Source organism: Lethenteron reissneri, chromosome 12, assembly GCF_015708825.2.
Source record: "Lethenteron reissneri isolate LAM-NWPU_2019-01 chromosome 12, ASM1570882v1, whole genome shotgun sequence".
In the NCBI taxonomy this organism is placed as follows: Eukaryota; Metazoa; Chordata; class Hyperoartia; order Petromyzontiformes; family Petromyzontidae; genus Lethenteron; species Lethenteron reissneri.
This window is the reverse complement of record NC_083790.1, coordinates 653,151-672,963: the sequence shown is the minus strand read 5'-3', so window position 1 is coordinate 672,963 and position 19,813 is coordinate 653,151. Positions and strand designations below refer to the sequence as shown.

At 55.4% G+C, this 19,813-nt stretch overlaps 1 protein-coding gene across 1 annotated transcript in view; it reads right to left on the bottom strand.

Moving 5' to 3' along the window:
• LOC133341662 (collagen alpha-1(I) chain-like) overlaps positions 1 to 19,813 on the bottom strand; it is a 70,072-nt gene that overhangs the window by 9,854 nt on the left and 40,405 nt on the right. The window contains exons 31-47 of the mRNA XM_061550254.1: positions 19,163 to 19,216; positions 18,475 to 18,519; positions 18,054 to 18,098; positions 16,578 to 16,685; positions 15,818 to 15,871; positions 14,908 to 14,961; positions 13,403 to 13,456; positions 12,035 to 12,142; positions 6,375 to 6,536; positions 5,912 to 5,965; positions 5,462 to 5,515; positions 4,538 to 4,591; positions 2,630 to 2,815; positions 2,247 to 2,408; positions 1,925 to 1,978; positions 1,355 to 1,408; positions 1,188 to 1,238 (exon numbers count right to left, since the gene is read on the bottom strand). Coding sequence (XP_061406238.1) covers positions 1,188 to 1,238; positions 1,355 to 1,408; positions 1,925 to 1,978; positions 2,247 to 2,408; positions 2,630 to 2,815; positions 4,538 to 4,591; positions 5,462 to 5,515; positions 5,912 to 5,965; positions 6,375 to 6,536; positions 12,035 to 12,142; positions 13,403 to 13,456; positions 14,908 to 14,961; positions 15,818 to 15,871; positions 16,578 to 16,685; positions 18,054 to 18,098; positions 18,475 to 18,519; positions 19,163 to 19,216 — 1,353 coding nt within the window. The remainder of the gene's footprint in view (positions 1 to 1,187; positions 1,239 to 1,354; positions 1,409 to 1,924; positions 1,979 to 2,246; positions 2,409 to 2,629; positions 2,816 to 4,537; positions 4,592 to 5,461; positions 5,516 to 5,911; positions 5,966 to 6,374; positions 6,537 to 12,034; positions 12,143 to 13,402; positions 13,457 to 14,907; positions 14,962 to 15,817; positions 15,872 to 16,577; positions 16,686 to 18,053; positions 18,099 to 18,474; positions 18,520 to 19,162; positions 19,217 to 19,813) is intronic.

Genomic DNA, 19,813 nt, shown 5'->3' with positions numbered 1-19,813 from the left:
ACCCCCGTATAGCCTTAATACTCCAGGGGCAAGTGCTGTTAGTGAGCGCCTACGAAGGCCGGCATGGCACGTGAAGCGGGGATGAGTGGCCATCACCACGCATGAGGCCGAGTCGACCTAGGGCAGGGGTCGGCAACCTACGGCTCCGGAGCCGCATGCGGCTCTTTACGGGCTGCTTCTTGACGATATGTACGTATGTACAGTATGTACTCAGATGCATTGCGGCTCTTGAAATACTGAATTTTGTACCGAATTGGAAAGAAATGGCTCTTCTTGTTATTTTGGTTGCCGACCCCTGACCTAGGGGAAGCCCAGCGCCAGTCGAGATATTCGTCGCCAAGCAAGGATCAAACTCGTGTCACCGGGTTCGTTGCACAGTGCGCTCCCGCTCCCCACAAGACACACACATACACGCGCACACAGCATGTACACACACACACATACACACATCCAGACATAGGCACCGCCACCCACAGGGCTTCATTTCAGCCAGATTTGTCTGCGATGACATTGACACGCCCGGCACACCACATCCACCATACCTCTCGCTATGGCTGTGGATACTCAAGTCTCAAGCAACATACACCAGAAACCCAGCGACATAGCCGAACATTCAGTGAGCAATGTAACTATACATTAATATTACAATTACCCCCAAGCGACACTCACCCTGAGCCGCTCACCCACTCACCTGCTCACTCACTCACTCACCCACCCACTCACTCACGTACTCAACCAATCACTCACCCACTCACTCACGCACTCACCCACCCACCCACCCACTCACTCACTCACCCAATCACTCACCCAATCACTCACTCAATCACTCACTCAATCACTCACTCACCCAATCACGCACTCACCCAATCACTCACTCACTCACCCACTCACTGACGTACTCACCCAATCACTCACCCACTCACTCACTCACCCAATCACTCACCCAATCACTCACTCAATCACTCACTCAATCACTCACTCAATCACTCACTCACCCAATCACTCACCCAATCACTCACTCACCCAATCACTCACTCACCCAATCACTCACCCAATCACTCACTCACTCACTCACCCAATCACTCACTCACTCACTCACCCAATCACTCACTCACTCACTCACTCACCCAATCACTCACCCAATCACTCACCCAATCACTCACTCACCCACTCACTCACCCACTCACCTGCACTCCTCGAATTCCTGGTGAGCCCCTCCTTCTGTAGCCTCTCTCGCCCTGCACACACGCAGATGTACAAAGACAAAGATCCCCAGTGTAGCCCACACATACTGTCGGAGCAAGTGCTGTTAGCGGGTACCTACCATCTCCTCACCAATCCACCACTTCCTCACCTTTGACCCCGGGATCCCAGCTGGACCCTCGAGCCCTGGCAGCCCTAAAGGACCCTGAAAATAGCGTGCAGACACACACGCACACACACACAAGAATATAGACTCATGCGCCTGGACTCACATGCATACAAAGTTCCCCCTCCCCCCCGTACAGCCTTTAACAGACTCTTGGGACAAGTTAGCGAGCACCTATTAAGGCCAGCACGGCACACGGGGGAGGGGGGGGGTGTGCGGCCAACGCCACGCCCGACCGCCTTTGTCTCCCCAGTGCGGCTGTTTACACACCGCACCAGGTGCTCGTGCAACCTAGAGGAGGCCCATTACCGGTTGCGATATTCGTCTCCGATATTGTCCGTGAGCTTGAATCGGCCTTGGGCCGGCGGGTTCGTGGCAGGCCGATTTGGCAATCTGGCACTCACGAAATCAACATCCGAAATGTCGCGCGGCGGCGGCGGCTACGGCGATGAGAGCGGCGGCGGCCACGGCGGCGGCGAGCGTCTCGCTGCGTCTCGGCGCCGCGGTGCGGCCCAGAGGGCCCCGCGAGCCGCAGCTGCTAAGCGGAGCACTCACCTGAACCCCCACGCCGCCCACAGGCCCCCACGGACCCCTGCTCCCCGTGGCCCCCTGTGGCACACACACACAAAGGACCCCCCGCATAGCCTCAACAGATTGTTGGGGCAAGTGCTGTGAGCGAATCGCACCGATGAAGGCCTTCGTCACGCTCAAAGTGGAGATGCAGCGACGGAATCGGCTCGTGTATCGCCTGACCATGAATGATGGTGATGGCTTGGGAGGCCTTAATTCTGCAGTGGATAGATCGTGGTTATTGCTGATGATGATGGTGATCACAATGACGACGGTGACGACTTGTGTTCCATGTAAGTGATTGTACCGGGGATCCTGGGGGGCCCCGGGGCCCCGCCGGCCCCTTGGGCCCCTCCGCTCCCTCGTGGCCCAGCTCCCCCGTCGTCCCTCGGTCGCCCTTTAACCCCCGGGCCGCGTGAGGTCCCCTCAGTCCCCGGAACCCCTTCTCGCCCGCTGGTCCCACAACGCCCTGGGAAAGAACAAAGACAAAGATTCCCCGTGTAGGCTTAGTAGGCTGTTGGGTTCAAGTGCCGTTAGCGCTTCACCTACGGAGGGGGGGAGACCAGCACGCCGCGCGTGACCGCCTTTGTCTCCCCAGTGACAAAGGCGGCTTGAGAAGGCCTCCATCCAGCAGTGGATTGAGCATGGCTGCTGCTGCTGCTGCTGATCATGGTGCTGACTATGCATTACCTGGATTCCTGGGGGGCCCCTGTCCCCTTTCTCCCCGACCTCTCCTGGTGGACCCTGTACACGCCACACGGCAAGAGACAACGACCCCCTGGGTAGCCTCGCTCGAGGGGGTGGGGTGGCCAGCACAGCCCGCCATGTGTACACGCCACTCAGCGAGGGTGACACCACCACGCTGCCTGTGCCAGGCTAGGTGCACTTCGGGGCAGTCACGTGGACTGTGGAAGGTGCAGGAGGTCACCAGACAGAGGCACGTGCTATGGCCGACATTGCCTTGAACAGACTGTTTGGGAAAGTGCTGTTAACGAGAACCGATTAAGGCCAACACGTACAGTATTTATAAACACACACCATTTATAGACACGCCACACACACACACACAACACATCTTTGTACGCAAAACAAGTAAAGACAAAGATCCGCCCCTCTTGGCCTTCACAGACTCTTGGGGCAAGTGCTGTTAGCGAGCACCTTTTGAGGCCAGAACGGCACACGAGGGGGTGGGTCGCCAGCACCTCGTCCTACCGCCTTTGTCTCCCCAGTGGCGATGTTGACACACCGCACCAGGTGAGTCTACCTGGGGGAGGCCCAAGACCGGTTCAAATAATCGTCACCGGTGTTAGCCGTGAGCGGGAATCGAACTCGGGTCGCCGAGTTTGTAGCGGAGCACGCTAACCGCTGCACCACCACTCCCCTTTATAGACTCGCACTGACACACACTCACACGTGTATCCACCCACAACCACACACATTAATAGACACGCACACACACTCACACGTGTATCCACCCACAACCACACACATTAATAGACACGCACACACACTCACGTGTATCCACCCACAACCACACACATTGATAGACACGCACTCACACTCACGTGTATCCACCCACAACCACACACATTAATAGACACGCACACACACTCACACGTGTATCCACCCACAACCACACACATTAATAGACACACACACTCACGCATATCCACCCACGTGACGTGTCACGCGCTGCTGCACGTGACGTGTCACGCGCTGCTGCACATGACGTGTCACGCGCTGCTGCACATGACGTGTCACGCGCTGCTGCACACACGTGACACGTCACGTGCTGCACGCACGTGACGTGTCACGCGCTGATGCACGTGACGTGTCACGCGCTGCTGCACGCACGTGACGTGTCACGCGCTGCTGCACGTGACGTGTCACGCGCTGCTGCACGTGACGTGTCACGCGCTGCTGCACCCACGTGACGTGTCACGCGCTGCTGCACGTGACGTGTCACGCGCTGCTGCACGTGACGTGTCACGCGCTGCTGCACGTGATCGCTCTGCACAGCAGTGGGAAACTCAGATCTCGTCTGTGAGTGTGAGTGTGTGAGAGTGTGTGTGAGTGAGTGTGTGTGAGTGAGTGCGTGAGTGTGTGTAATGGGGAGCGGTAATGTAGCGGTTAGCGCGCTGCGCTACGAACCCGGCGACCCGAGTTCGATTCCCGCTCACGGCCAACACCAGTGACGATTATCTGAACCGGTCCCGGGCCTCCCCTAGGTCGACTCAACCTAAAATGAGTACCTAGTGCGATGTGTAAACATCGCCGCTAGGGAGACAAAGTCGGCCGGGCGTGGTGTTGGCCACCCACCCCCTCGTGTGCCGTGCCGGCCTTCATAGGTGCTCGCTAACAGCACTTGCCCCTACAGTCTGTTAAGGCTATACGGGGGATCTTTATCTTTGTGAGTGTGTGTGAGTGAGTGTGTGAGTGTGTGTGAGTGTGTGTGAGTGAGTGCGTGTGAGTGTGTGTGAGTGAGTGCGTGTGAGTGTGTGTGAGTGAGTGTGTGAGTGTGTGTGTGAGTGAGTGTGTGAGTGAGTGCGTGTGAGTGAGTGTGTGAGTGTGTGTGAGTGAGTGCGTGTGAGTGTGTACCTGCATCCCGCCCGTTCCGCCCCTCCCCCTTGCACCCCTTCCCCCCGTCTCCCCCTGCACACAGGGAGACCACAACCCGGGGTGATGATTGTGATGGTGGCGATGATGGCAGTGATGTTAGTGGTGATGGCAATAATGATGACGATGATGATGGCAGTGGTGATGGCAATAATGATGACGATGATGGCAGTGATGTTAGTGGTGATGGGAATAATAATGACGATGATGATGGCAGTGATGTTAGTGGTGATGGCAAATATGATGAAGATGATGATGGCAGTGATGTTAGTGGTGATGGCAATAATGATGACGATGATAATGGCAGTGATGTTAGTGGTGATGGCAATAATGATGAAGATGATGATGGCAGTGATGTTAGTGGTGATGGCAATAATGATGATGATGGTAGTGATGTCAGTGGTGATGGGAATAATGATGACGATGATGATGGCAGTGATGTTAGTGGTGATGGCAATAATGATGATGATGGTAGTGATGTCAGTGGTGATGGGAATAATGATGATGGCAGTGATGTTAGTGGTGATGGCAATAATGATGACGATGATGATGATGGTAGTGATGTTAGTGGTGATGGGAATAATGATGATGGCAGTGATGTTAGTGGTGATGGCAATAATGATGACGATGATGATGGCAGTGATGTTAGTGGTGATGGCAATAATGATGATGATGATGGTAGTGATGTCAGTGGTGATGGGAATAATGATGATGGCAGTGATGTTAGTGGTGATGGCAATAATGATGACGATGATGATGATGGTAGTGATGTTAGTGGTGATGACAATGATGATGATGCTGATCATCATTATCATGATGTCAAAAGTGTGGATCACGATAATGACGGTGACGACGGTGACGATGAGGACGATGGCGGTGGTGGCGTGTGACGAGGTGGTGCTCTACCTCTTCTCCCGGGGGCCCACCGGGGCCCGCGGGTCCCGGGAGCCCTGGGGGTCCCTGCAAACGGCGCGACAGAAACCAAGTCAACAACAACAACTCCCGAGATCCGACCCCCTGCTTCCAAAGATCAGAATCAGAGCTATGAAGCTCTTTTCACAGGTGTCCGTCATCTGATGGACGCGCCAAGACCGCGAGGGCAGGGATAATTAAGACAAAGATGCCCTCAACAGGCTGCGGAGGCACGTGCTGTTAGCGAGCACCTATGGAGACCGTCACGGCACACGGCTGAGTCTACCAAGGGATAGGCCCAGGACTGGTTCAGATAGTGGCTGTTGGCCGTGAGCGGGAATCGAACTCGGATGACCGGGTCCGTAGTGCGCTAACCACTGCGCACAGCGTGGCAAATCTCATCCAGCAGTGGAGTGGCAAGGGAGCCGAGCCGCGTGAACTTACGTTTACTCCGGGAAGACCCCCTCGGCCAGGACCCCCCGGGACACCAGACGAACCCTGAAACAACAGCAGCAACACAGCACAGAATGGGTGCGTGCATGCACCTAGCCTGGCACCAGGGTTATCAATGGGTTCATAGCCACTGAGTGAAAAATTGAAGCTATTGTTATTGTTTGTAGTGGTGTGTGTGTGTGTGTTGTGCACATAGCCTGGCACAAGCGTCGTGGTGACGTCACCACCACTTTGTGGCGAATGTTGGTTGTTGTTGTGCGCTGCACTTGCCATGAGTGTGAACGGCACTTGCTCCAACACGCCGTGTCGGCTACATCGGACGGCTTTGTCTTTCTCACGTACGTATGTCCTGGTGCGCGCGCATGCTGTATGTAATAAGAGCCATTAAAGGCTGAGTCGATCTTCGGGAGGCGCAACAATGAGACTGGGTGCGTGGGTCGGCAAAGGAGCTCACCACAAACCCCGAGCTCCCCGTCTCTCCCCGGGGCCCAGGGGCCCCTCTGAGCCCGGGGAGGCCCCTGTTGCCTAGGAGACCGGGCGGGCCCCGAGATCCCTCCGTGCCCCACTCCCCTCTCTCCCCGAGGTCTCCTCTGGGGCCCAGTGGCCCAACATGCCCCTGATGGGAAATCATAATTAGCATCATCATCACAATATCGCAATTACCATTATCCGTTCTTTTTCCATTAAAAGCGAGAGTCCCATGTAAGTGTTAACATTTTTTTCAAGCCCCCTGCAATTACGGCGCTCACTCGATGCCGACTCCACACCACTGGGGAAATGCACGCACACACGCGCACGCATTCTTAACCACCGATTCGCTAACTCCAGTACTTGTGAGTCACCGCCACCGCCCCGGTAAACATGTTGGGTCACCGTCGATTCTGAGCGAGACCGCTGCCATCGACCCCTGGTGGAGGGAGGCCTCTGCTGTGAAACCGCATCTGGTCACACAGACCGTGCCCAGGTGCAGTGACATAGAATGGGTCACTACGGCGCGTAGCGCTGGTCACTGACAGAGAGAGGGAATGTGGCCTAACGCTGACGTCCCGGCAGAGCGGGGTGTGGCAGCTGCTCTGCCGGCAGAGCAATGCCACGGAGGGGGTCACGAGGGTGCGTGGCGCTGGCTGTTGGCAGCAGGGGGCACATGAGGACGTGGCACCCGGGCCGGCTGGTGGAGCACGCGACAGGCCGGGGTAAAGGATGTGGGGCAGAGATGACCAAGGGGACACGTGGAAGGTGGCCCAGAACCTTCTGGTGGGCTCCAGGTGGGGGTGTGGCCGAGGGCAGAGCCAGGCCACGCCGGGGGGCATAAAAGGGAAGTCCCGAGGCTGGATCGGGGCTGTCTGTCGGTGGAAAGGAACCCGAGGTGCTACGTCTTCATCTCCGGCGTCGTGGGTCAGACAGCGTGGGCTGCTCTGACCCGTTTATAGTTATCCCGTGTGTGAACGGTGTTACGAGTGTAGGATAAACGTGTGTTACCTCCTACTATTAGTGTCTCAGAAGTGACTCACTACACAGGGATAGAAACCGCTCCACACATCATCAGCATACGTAACATGGTCGACCAATAGGAAGCCATCCCTCGATCACACCCGGGCATCGATCATGTACAAACACAAAGACCCCCCAGATAGCCTCTAAAAGACTGTTGGGGCAAGTGCTGTTAGCGAGCACCTATGAAGGCCGGCACAGCACAGGAAGGGGTGGGTGTGGCCGACACCACGCGCGGCCGCCTTTGTCTCCCTCGTGGCGATGTTCACACATCGCACCAGGTACTCATTTGAGGTTGAGTCGACTTATGGGAGGCCCAGAACCGGTTCCGAGAATCGTAATTGGTGTTGGCCATGAGCGGGAATTGAACCCGGGTCGCCAGGTTCGTAGCGCAGTGTGCTAACCGCTACACTACCGCTCCCCACACACGTACACAACAACAACAACAACTGCCATTCGACACTAAGTGGCGGTGACGTCACCACGACGCTTGTGCCAGGCCATGTGCACCTTGAGGCCATGAGGTGACACACACACACAGTGACACAACAACAACAACAACCGCCATTCGCCACTAAGTGGCGGTGACGTCACCACGATGCTTGTGCCAGGCCAAGTGCACCTTGAGGCCACGTGAAGTGTCGAACACCCGCTGGCAGGAGGTCACGGGGCAGACCCAGGTGCCACGGGTCGACTGACCGAGATGACCGAGATGACTGGCTGATGCACCACCTGTGCCCCCTACTGTACCAACTTGCTGTGCTTTAGCCACCCGGCGCTCCGCTCGTTGTTGTGAGCGTCACTCCTCCGCCCTCCGTTGTTGTTGGAGGGCAACTGCCTCCAACTGCCCAGTAGCGTCCTTCACGAGCCTCCTCCACTGAGGCCGATCTTGACACCGCTGGTACCAGTCATCGGCAAGTCCACTCAACTCCACGTCCTCCTGTACCACATCACTCCATCTCCTCTCCAGCCCGTGCCGCGCCCGTCTAGCCCCCTCGATCCGGCCGAACAAAAGCTGTTTAGGCATGCGGTGGCTGGGCATGCGGGCTACATGACCCAGCCAACGCAGCCTTGCCTGCCGGAGGAGCTCACTGATGGGACTTTGCCCAGATCTTTCAAGGATTTGTGAGCTCCTCACACAATCCAGCCTGGTTAAACCCAGGATGGATCGTAGGCAGGCCAGCCTAAATGTTTCCAACCGGCGAAGATGCTCCACCAGGGGGGTCCACGTTTCGCAAGCGTAGAGAAGGGAGGGAATGACCGTAGCCGAGAAGACCTGAAGCTTCGTGCGGAGCGACAGACCAGGTAGCTTCCACACAGCGTTACGCAACCGATGAAAAGATATTGCCGCTCGACTGATTCGGAGTGAGACCTCTGCTGATAAACTGGAGCCGGTCATAAGCACACTGCCCAGGTATGGGAAACTCTCCACTCTCTCCACAACTGCCCCATCACCAATTGGGAGTTGTGGGGGTGGAGTGTCCGATGGTACAAAATACCCAGGCAGGTGCTTAGTTTTGGTGGGGCTGATGGTAAGGCCCCACCTCTTAGTGGCACGCTCCAGTCTCAGCAGCAGCGTCTCCAACTCCTCTTCTGAATGAGCAGCTATTACCAAATCATCGGCATACATAACGTGGTTGACGAATAGGGAGCCATCCCTTGATCGCACCCGGGCATCGATCAGCCTCCCATTATATCTGTACCAAATGGAAATTCCCCCGGTACAGCAATTGAAGGCTTCACGAACTACGCGGTCAAAATAGATGTTAAATAATGTGGGAGCCAGAGGACATCCCTGTCGCACCCCAAGGTGTACAGGGAAAGGCTCCGACTCCCGGCCACGTAGTTTTACCCGGGCCCGCTCACCATCATGAAGGTCCTTAATGATCGTGAGCAGAGGGTCAGGGACTCCGAAAGCACGAAGAACAACCCAGAGCCCAGTCCTACTGATGGTATCATAGGCCTTGACCAGGTCAATAAAGCAGAGATGTAGGTCTTTTTGGAATTCCCTACACCTCTGCTGTAGCAGACGGACAGAAAATATGGCATCTGTGCAGGACCGCCCTTTCCTGAAACCGCATTGGGGCTCCGCAAGCCTCTCCTCAGCGTGCCTAGCAAGGCGATGTTGAATAATCCTTGCCAGGACCTTACCCGGCACACTGAGGAGTGAGATGCCCCTGTAGTTGTTGCAGTCGGTACGGTCCCCCTTCTTAAAGAGGGGGACCACCAGGGCATCCTTCCAGTCCTGAGGAACCCGTCCAGTGGTCCAGACTGTTGTTATGATGTCATATAGGGCAGTCTGTGCACAAACGCCACCCTCCCTCAGCATTTCGCTTGGGAGATCATCTCTGCCCGGTGCCTTCCCTGGTCTCAGACTCCGGATCGCCCTCAGTACTTCCTCAACAGCTGGCACCTCAGCCAGCCACTCACAGGGGGTGACCTCTTCCAATATTTGAGGCACCGCAGCCTCAGCAGGGTTATCACCACTTTGTGCCATGATGTTTTCCTGGCTGAGAGAATTTCCCTCCCCCAGGACCTCACAGAAATGCTCAGCAAATCTGCAAACCTGTTCCTGGGGGTCGGAGATTGGATCACCGTTTTTTCCTCTAATGATGGTAATAGGTGTGGCGCTGCAGGTTACTTTTTTGATGGAGTTAAATAGTGATTTGTGATCACGGGCCACTGAGGCAGACTCCATCTCCTCAGCAACCCGCGACCACCACCCATCCTTACAGCGCCTTACGGCTCTCCGAACTTCCGAGCGAAGGCTGCGGTAAGCCTCCTCATTCTCTGACGTGGGATGCTGTAGGCGATGAGAGTGGGCCTGTCGCTTTTTCTCAATTAACCTGAACACCTCCTCTGTCAGCCAGGGTTTCTGGGGAGGTCTGGACCGCGTACCCAAAGCAGCCATTGCAGCTGCATGAGTCACAGTCTTAAACCTCGCCCATTACCCTCGACATCAGGTGGAGTGGGGGACGTGGCCAACCCCAGCTGCAAGCGATGATGAAATTCTCGCTTGCAACTTTCATCAGCTAACTGAGACCAGGCCACTTTTGGTTGGAATGGGATCCTGGGTGTACACCCACCACCGGAGTGGAAGAAAGGCAGGCGCATCTTACAGATGACTAGTCGATGGTCAGAGGGCAGATCAGCTCCACGGTAGGTCCTGGTGTCAAGGACATGGGCTCGCATTCGCTGGTCCGTCACTATGTAGTCCAGCAGATGTTCTTGCTTGGACCCGGCATGTATCCATGATGTTGTGTGGATGCGCCGATGCCGGAAGAGCGTGTTGGTAATTACAAGCCCATGGGCTGCACAAAAATCTAGCAGCCTCCTACCGTTATTATTGAGCTGATCTGGCCCATGCCTTCCAATCACTTTAGACCAGGTGTCAGCATCATGACCAACTCGGGCATTGAAGTCACCCAACAAGATGACTCTGTCCCGAGTGGCCACTTTAGCCAGCACCTGTGACAGGAGGTCATAGAAAGCGTCTGACTCATCGGCTTTGCTTGCATCCCTCCACGGATGTTCGTCTTCGGTGGGGGCATAAGTAACCACGACCACCACTCCTCGCCTCTGGTTGATGGGAAGGCGAGCCCAAAGTATCCTGGGGCTTACAGCTTCCCACACCTCACCGCCACGCTCCCACGCCCCCTTCATTCTTTTGTTCAGAAGAAGAGCCACACCCTGTTGTTTGGCAGTCTCCTGCCCCGAGTATAGGACTGTCCACCCCTCATGGTGGCAGGAGCCAGAACCGGTCCACCGGACCTCCTGAATGCCACAGAGATCCAGGCGGTACCGGTCCAGCTCCCGACAGAGGAGTGGCAGCCTCTCCTCCGCAGTGAGCGTTCGAACATTCCACGTGGCCATCCGCAATGGTTTTTTGTTGTTTCTGGAGGAGCCCCGAGGGTGAAAATTCAATCTCCTGGCTCCGCCAAATGGGGTTTGGCCAGGAGACGTCATAAAAGCCTGACCCCCCGGGGCCTCCGGAACAAGCTTATTAGTTACCGGTTTATGTTTAGTTTGTAGTTTACTGGTGGTTAATTGAAGGTGGAGGGGTTACCAGCCCCTCGCACCCGTCCAGAGCCCCCGTTTAGCCACTGTGGTGGACACAGACGCCATGAGGGGAGAGGCCAATGGGCATTGGCCCTCCCCCCACAGCACTGCCCACGACAGTGTTGCCCGTCCGACACCGCGAGGAGGTAGGAGGTTGTTTTGCCGGACACGTACACATACACGTACACACACACACGTACACACACACACAAAGATCAAGGATCCCCCATATAGCCTTAACAGACTGTAGGGGCAAGTGCTGTTAGCGAGCACCTATGAAGGCTGCAACGGTACACGAGGGGGTGGCTGGCCAGCACCACGCCCGACCGCCTTTGTCTTCCCAGTGGCGATGTTTACACACCACACCAGGTACTCATTTCAGGCTGAGTCGACCTAGGGGAGGCCCAGGACCGGTTCAGATAATCGTTACTGGTGTTGGCCGTGAGCAGGAATCGAACCCGGGTCGCTAGGTTCATAGCGCAGAGCGCTAACCGCTACACTATCGCTCCCCACACTATCGCTCCCCACACACACACACACGTACACACACACACATACACACACCTGAACTCCGCGATCTCCAGGGCTCCCCTCCGCCCCCGGATCTCCGTCCTCCCCCTGCTCCCCCACAGCCCCCGTGTGGCCCTGATCGCCTGGGTGGCCTCGGGCCCCCTGCTTGTACAGATAGGGGCATGAACACACACACACACGTACACACACACACAACCAATGCGTGTGTCCCCCGTGCAGCCTTGACACTGCTGGGGCAGGTGCCGTTGGCGAGCACCTCTTGACATCGTCACGGTGGGTGGCCAGCACCAGGGTTGTGCTGCGCGAGTATTTGGTGTGGCCACCCTCATACCGCCACACCAGGTACTCATGTGTAGGGACAACTCGACGTGGGAGAGGCCCAGGACGGGTTCAGATATCACTCTCCTCCGCACAGTGAACGTGGAACGCTCCACGTCTCGCTGGTCTCTACGAAAATAGAAATACAGAGTCGTAGGGGATGTGGGCTGAGAGGTTTGAGAGGAATCGCTTGAAATGTCAATCGTCTGGAGCGGACTTTGTCTGCACTTGGCCGTGGGTGGACCGCGTGAGTGTCGAGGCGTCCTGGGACACGCCCCCCCCCCCCCCCCGCATCAATAAGCCTTCTACTGCGTGATGTATGGAGTGAGCTTTAATGCGTTTACACACACACTCTCGTATATACACACACACACAACAAAGATCCTTCGTAGAGCCTTAACAGCCCATTGGGGCAAGTGTTGGTAGCGAGCTCCTATCAAGGCTGGAGCCGCACCAGGACGGAGCGTGGCCATGCAACACGCCCCCACGGCCGCCTTTGTCTCCCCAGTGTTGATGTTTTCACACACCGCACCGAATACTCACTCGAGGCTGAGTCGACTTAGGGGAGGCTCACAACAGGTTCAGATACGACTTGTCACGTGCAAACAGCACCCTGGTTGAAATGTGTGCCCGTGACATGGCCATTAAAAACGCCCTGAGCTACCAGGCCACTTGGGCTTTCTGATACAACGCCCTTTGTGAACACGTCATCGCTGCAGCGAGCTTGGCTTGGAGGGGGTCAATGGGGAGAGGTCAAGTTAGTTGAGGTCATGGGGTAACTGGGTCATGGTCACATGTAACAGGGTCATGATAATCATGGGGTCGCAGGTCACGAGTCACAATGTGATGGGAATTATTAGATTTTTTTAGGTCAAGTAAATGGGGTCAAGGGTCACGGGCTCACAGGGTTACAGGCCTTGAGAATAATGTGATGCCATGTAAACAGGGTCACAGGTCACGAGGTCATAGATGGTGATGCCACAGGTCACGGAGTCACAGGTCACGAGGTCATGAGAATCACGTGATGTCATGGGATCGTAGGCCATTGGGTCACAGGTCACGAGGTGACATGGTCACGCTCACCTCCGCCCCCTTGTCGCCGGCGCGCCCTTGCCGGCCCAGGGGCCCCGGGGAGCCCTGCGGGGAGACGCGGTCAGCACACACGGCACATCAGAGGGGGGTTACCTCGGGTTCCCAGTCGGCAATGGTTGGCGTCTCGCCGCCCGCGGGGCCGGACGGCAAAGGGGAAACACCGAGCGGTGGGGCACACGGCGCCTTCCACAGACAACGACGGAGACCATGACGGAGACCACGACGGAGACCACGACGGAGACCATGAGGAAGACCACGAGGAAGACCACGAGGGAGACCACGAGGGAGACCACGACTGAGACGTCAACCACGTGGCTTCCACGCTCACCGTCTTTTTAAACCAACCGTTTACTGCAGCGACGGGCAATGTGAATACCGTATTGCACAATCGACGTTTGTTGTTATTATCATCGAAGAACGCGATTAATAATCGATAGTAAAACAGCAAATAATGCGAGGGCGGTTGTTGGCTGCAGGGTCCATGCTCAACACATGCCTCGTTTCCCAGGACTTGTCGTGAAAAGGATAATTATTGACGAATTTATAATAAAACCCAAAGGCACAAGGCTGCTGCTGCTGCTGCTGAAGGGTCCAACACTCATGCGCGATCTTGTGGCTACTCTCCGGAAGGTTGACCCTAAATATGTCCACGGCGTGTGGAGGGGGCCCAGGCGTTTTCTGTTCATCGTTAGAGAGCTGGGACATGCTGCCAGTAGGGAGCCATCGTTTTCTGCCGTCTCTATAATCACAAATTCATTTTAAAATTCAGCAAATTTGGATGCCGGCACACAACGGCCTCATCTCGCGAACGACGCCACGGGGCTCTTTAACGTCCGGCATGAAGCAGATGGCGCGTAGCGTCCTTTTGTAAATTCCACGCCGCAGCATTAACCATGGCGGTCGCTGGAATAGAACCGCGAACCTCTGGCACGACAACAAGCGGCGAAGGCGCGACCGCCGGGCCGCCCCATAGCGTGAGGGGTCACGGTGTCGTGACGTGACGATTAGCAGTTTGCTGCGTACGGTGCCAAAGAAGTTCAATATACATTGAGGGGTACGGTGTCAGGGCTTGTTTTAAGGTCAGGGTTAAGGTTACGGGCATTGGAGCTGGACATCTGTGTAGGAGAGCTGCATAGTTCATCGGAATCCTCCAATATAAATACATATTCTGATTCCTACCGAGATCTGGTGCCGGTGTCGCTGCGATGACCATCAGAGCGAGCGGCACCGTGTCTATGGATAAAGCGCCCCCAGTGCCCACTGAGAGATGAGCCCGGATTTGGTCTGCGGCAGAAGAGGTGGCAACCTGTCGCGACTATGGTCGAGGAGCCAGAGTGAGGGTCAGGGTTCACTGATGATCACAGGAGGATCAGGAATGTGGTAAGGGGTTAGTGGTTTTGGTTCAGGTGTCGAGGATGGGGTTAATGACGCCGACGATGACAGACAAGGTGAGGGCCAGTGCTCGTGGCGGCCTGTGTCTCCAGGCCGCGTCTCACCTGCTCTCCCTCCAGGCCCCAGTGTCCCGGGTCCCCCTGAGCTCCAGCGTCACCCTGAAACACAACCCCCATCACCACAATCCCCAAAGACAAAGCTCCCCCGTGTAGCCTTGACAGACTGCCCGGGCAAGCGTCGTTAGCGAGCACCTTGTAGGGCGAAACGGCACACGAGGGGATGGTGTGGCCAACACCCCGCCTGGCTGCCTTGGTCTCCCCAGTGGCGATGTTTAATTGAGGGGAGGGCCAGGACTGGTTTAGATATTCGTTACAGACGTTGAAATCGAACTCGGGTCGCCGGGTTCATGTCGCCGTGTGCCAACTACTGCACTGCCTCTCCCCTACACGACAGAAATACCTCAACAGACACACACCCGCATGCCACACATACACACACGTACATCACACACACACACGCTCGCACATTACACACACGCTCGCACAACACACACATACACGCTCCATATACATACACACACGTACATCACATACACACACACGCTCGCACGCCACACACACTCGCACGCCACGCACACACACACGCTCGCACATTACACACGCTCGCACGCCACACACACACACGCTCGCACGCTCCACATACATACACATACGCACATCACACACACACACACGCTTGCACGCCACACACGCTTGCACGCCACACACCCTCGCACGCTCCACATACATACACACACGTACATCACACACACACGCTCGCACGCCACACACACTCGCGTTTGCACGCCACACACACATACACGCCACATACACATACACGCCACACTCACAGCGACGCGCCTATTGTATCGCCGTGACGCCGATGCTGCGCACGGCGCGCGGTTTGACCACAGCTCCGTCCGCACGGCGCTCCGCGGCCTTTGTGTGTGACCTTTGAGGGGGCGGTGACCTTTACCTTCCTCGCTGGGGGGCCGGGGGGCCCTGCGAGACCTCGCTCCCCATCTCCGCCCTGGGGACACACGCACACACACAGACAAAGATCCCCCGTGTAGCCTCAACAGACTGTTGGGGCAAGTGCTGTTAGCGAGCACCTATGAAGGCCGGAACGGCACACGAGGGTATAACGCACAAGATACTGTACTCATTTGAGGCTGAGTCGACCTTGGGGAGGCCCAGGACCGGTTCAAATAATCATCACTGGTGTTGGTCGTGAGCGGGAATCGAACCCGAGTTCCCGGGTTCATAACACAGCGCGCTAACCGCTACACTACCGCTCACCATACACACACATACAAACAAAGACAAAGATCCCGATATAGCCTGGAACAGACTGTTGGGGCAAGTGCTGTTAGCGAGCACCTATGAAGGCCGGAACGGTACACGAGGGGGTGGGTGGCCAGCACCACGCCCGACCGCCTTTGTCTCCCTAGTGGCGATGTTTTACACACCGCACCAGGTACTCATTTAAGGCTGAGTCGACCTAGGGGAGGCCCGAGACCGGTTCAGATAATCGTCACTGGTGTTAGCCGTGAGCGGGAATCGAACCCGGGTCGCCAGGTTCATAGCGCAGCGCGCTAACCGCTACACCACCGCTCCCCACACACACATACACACACTCACACACGTACACACACACATATACACACACACACTCACACACGTATACACGTACACACACATACACACGTACACACACACACACTAAGTCCACTCACAGGGTAGCCGGGGGGCCCAGGTGGGCCTGGTTCTCCAGGGGGGCCCAGGTCCCCTTTTCCCCCTTGAACCCCCGTGGACCCCGCTGTCCCTGCTCTCCCAGGATCCCCCTGAAGAAACATCGTCATCATCTTCGTCATCATCGTCATCATCACGTCGTCATGGCCAGCACCAGCAGCACTTCCAATACAATACTACCATCATCATCACCACCACTACCACACTCATCATCAACATCACTACCATCATCATCACCACCACTACCACACTCATCATCAACATCACTACCATCATCATCATCACCACTACCACACTCATCATCAACATCACTACCATCATCATCACCACCACTACCACATTCATCATCAACATCACTACCATCATCATCATCACCACTACCACACTCATCATCAACATCACTACCATCATCATCACCACCACTACCACATTCATCATCAACATCACTACCATCATCATCATCATCACCACTACCACACTCATCATCAACATCACTACCATCATCATCACCACCACTACCACATTCATCATCAACATCACTACCATCATCATCACCACCACTACCACATTCAACATCAACATCACTACCATCATCATCATCACCACTACCACACTCATCATCGACATCACTACCATCATCATCACCACCACTACCACATTCATCATCAACATCACTACCATCATCATCATCATCACCACTCACACTCATCATCAACATCACTACCATCATCATCACCACCACTACCACATTCAACATCAACATCACTACCATCATCATCACCACCACTCCCACTACCAATCATCATCAACATCACTACCATCATCATCACCACCACTCCTACTACCACAAACATCATCAACATCACTACCATCATCATCACCACCACTCCCACTACCACAATCATCAACATCACTACCATCATCATCACCACCACCACTACCACACTCATCATCAACATCACTACCATCATCATCACCACCACCACTCCCACTACCACAATCATCATCAACATCACTACCATCATCATCACCACCACCACTCCCACTACCAAAATCATCATTAACATCACTACCATCATCATCACCACCACCACTCCCACTACCACACTCACCATCAACATCACTATCATCATCATCATCATCACCACAACCACACTCATCATCAACATCACTACCATCATCATCACCACCACTCCCACTACCACAAACATCATCAACATCACTATCATCATCATCACCACTACCACACTCATCATCAACATCACTACCATCATCACCACCACTCCCACTACCACAAACATCATCAACATCACTACCACCACCAGCATCATCACTCCCACAATCATCATCACGACAAACTTACGCTACTAATTATCATCAACATGTGTTCATCATCATCATTATCACCGTCATCATGAACCACAACGATGATGATGCTGGTCAGTGGGTGTTGTAATTACAGCGGATCCGGGAAGGCCTTGGAGTCCAGGTTCTCCTTGAAAACCCTAGAGAAACAAAGACAAAAGCAAAGTCCCCCCGTATAACCTTCATATGATGTCGGGACAAGTGCTGTTAGCAAACACATATCAAGACCGGCACGGACACACACAGAGTGAAATACACTGGCTGGGACATGTGGGCAGGTGAAACTGGCTAGAGAGGTGGGGGCGGTGATGGTGGAGGTGACGCCCGTGAAATAGATGAGGCAGGCGAGTCAGGTGAGTCGGGTGAGTCTTGGACAGGTGAAAGTTGTTTAGGTGATGCTGCAGGTGACGCTGCAGGTGAGTCTACAGGTGAGTCTACAGGTGAGACTACAGGTGAGTCTACAGGTGAGTCTACAGGTGAGTCTACAGGTGAGACTACAGGTGAGGTGTCGCTCACCTGGAGGCGATCAGCTCCTGCCTCCCCTGGGAGCCCAGGCTCACCCTGCCACAGAACGTCATCACATCACACACCACCACATCACACACACACCACATCACACACACACCACCACATCACACACACCACCACATCACACACACACCACCACATCACACACATACCACCACATCACACACCACCACATCACACACACCACATCATACACACACCACCACATCACACACACCACATCACACACGCACACACCACATCACACACACACGCACACACCACATCACACACCACCACATCACACACCACCACATCACACACACACCACCACATCACACACACACCACCACATCACAGACACCACCACATCACACAAATCACATCACACACACACACGCCACCACATCACACACACACACAAAGTTAGTAGTCAGTCCACACGCAACCATCTCCCATACACAACCACAACCATGGCTAACATGCGTGGCGAGCGATACCGTTTTTGGGCCTCCCTTAGGTCGACCCAGCCTAAAGTTAGTATCTGTTGCAGTGTGCGAACATGACCACTGGGGAGACAAAGGTGGTCATACGCGGTGCTAGCCACACAACACACGCCCCGTGCAGCCCGCGCGACTACACGGGGGACCTTTGTGTTTGTTCCGAAATGAAACGAGGACTCTCCTCTCTCTCTCACCTTGGCCCCAGGGTCTCCGATCTCCCCGGGGTCTCCGCCGTCTCCTCGCGCTCCCTGGCGCAGACAAAACCACTCGCTCGTCCGACTGCGAGCCAGACGCACTCGCGTGGGACAGCCCTGACGCACAAGCCAGGAACACCTACGTCCCAGTAAGATGTGTCCCAGGGCTGTCTGATACGATCCATAATTGATTATTCGGTTTAGGCCACATTGTGACCGGGATAGATAGTTTTGTGAAACCCTCCACCACCTGACACAGCCATTGCGAATCGTGATGTTGCCGACGGAAGTCCACTTGTGTTGGGTGTGACTTGAGCTTAAAGCCCATTGCAGGAGGTCACCGAGCGACTCAGGGGTCAGAGACACGGAGCCGACTGCTCCTGCGGCGAGCGAGCGCGAGTCTGCCGGTAGTGGGCCGCCATTGCCACTGTGCCAGCCCAAGTGAGAACATTGTGGAGTCATGTTTCGAATTTGCCAGATTTGATGGCAGCGATTGCGTCTGGTCCTTGGTGACCGGGCTAAGACCATCAACTCCTTCTGACCTTGAGAAACCTGGGTCCAGCGCAGGTGGTTAGACCACGAGTTCTCAGCGGTGGTGGGAGCGTGTTTGAGTGGTGAGTGGTGGGTCAGTGGTGGGCTGAGTGGTGGAGT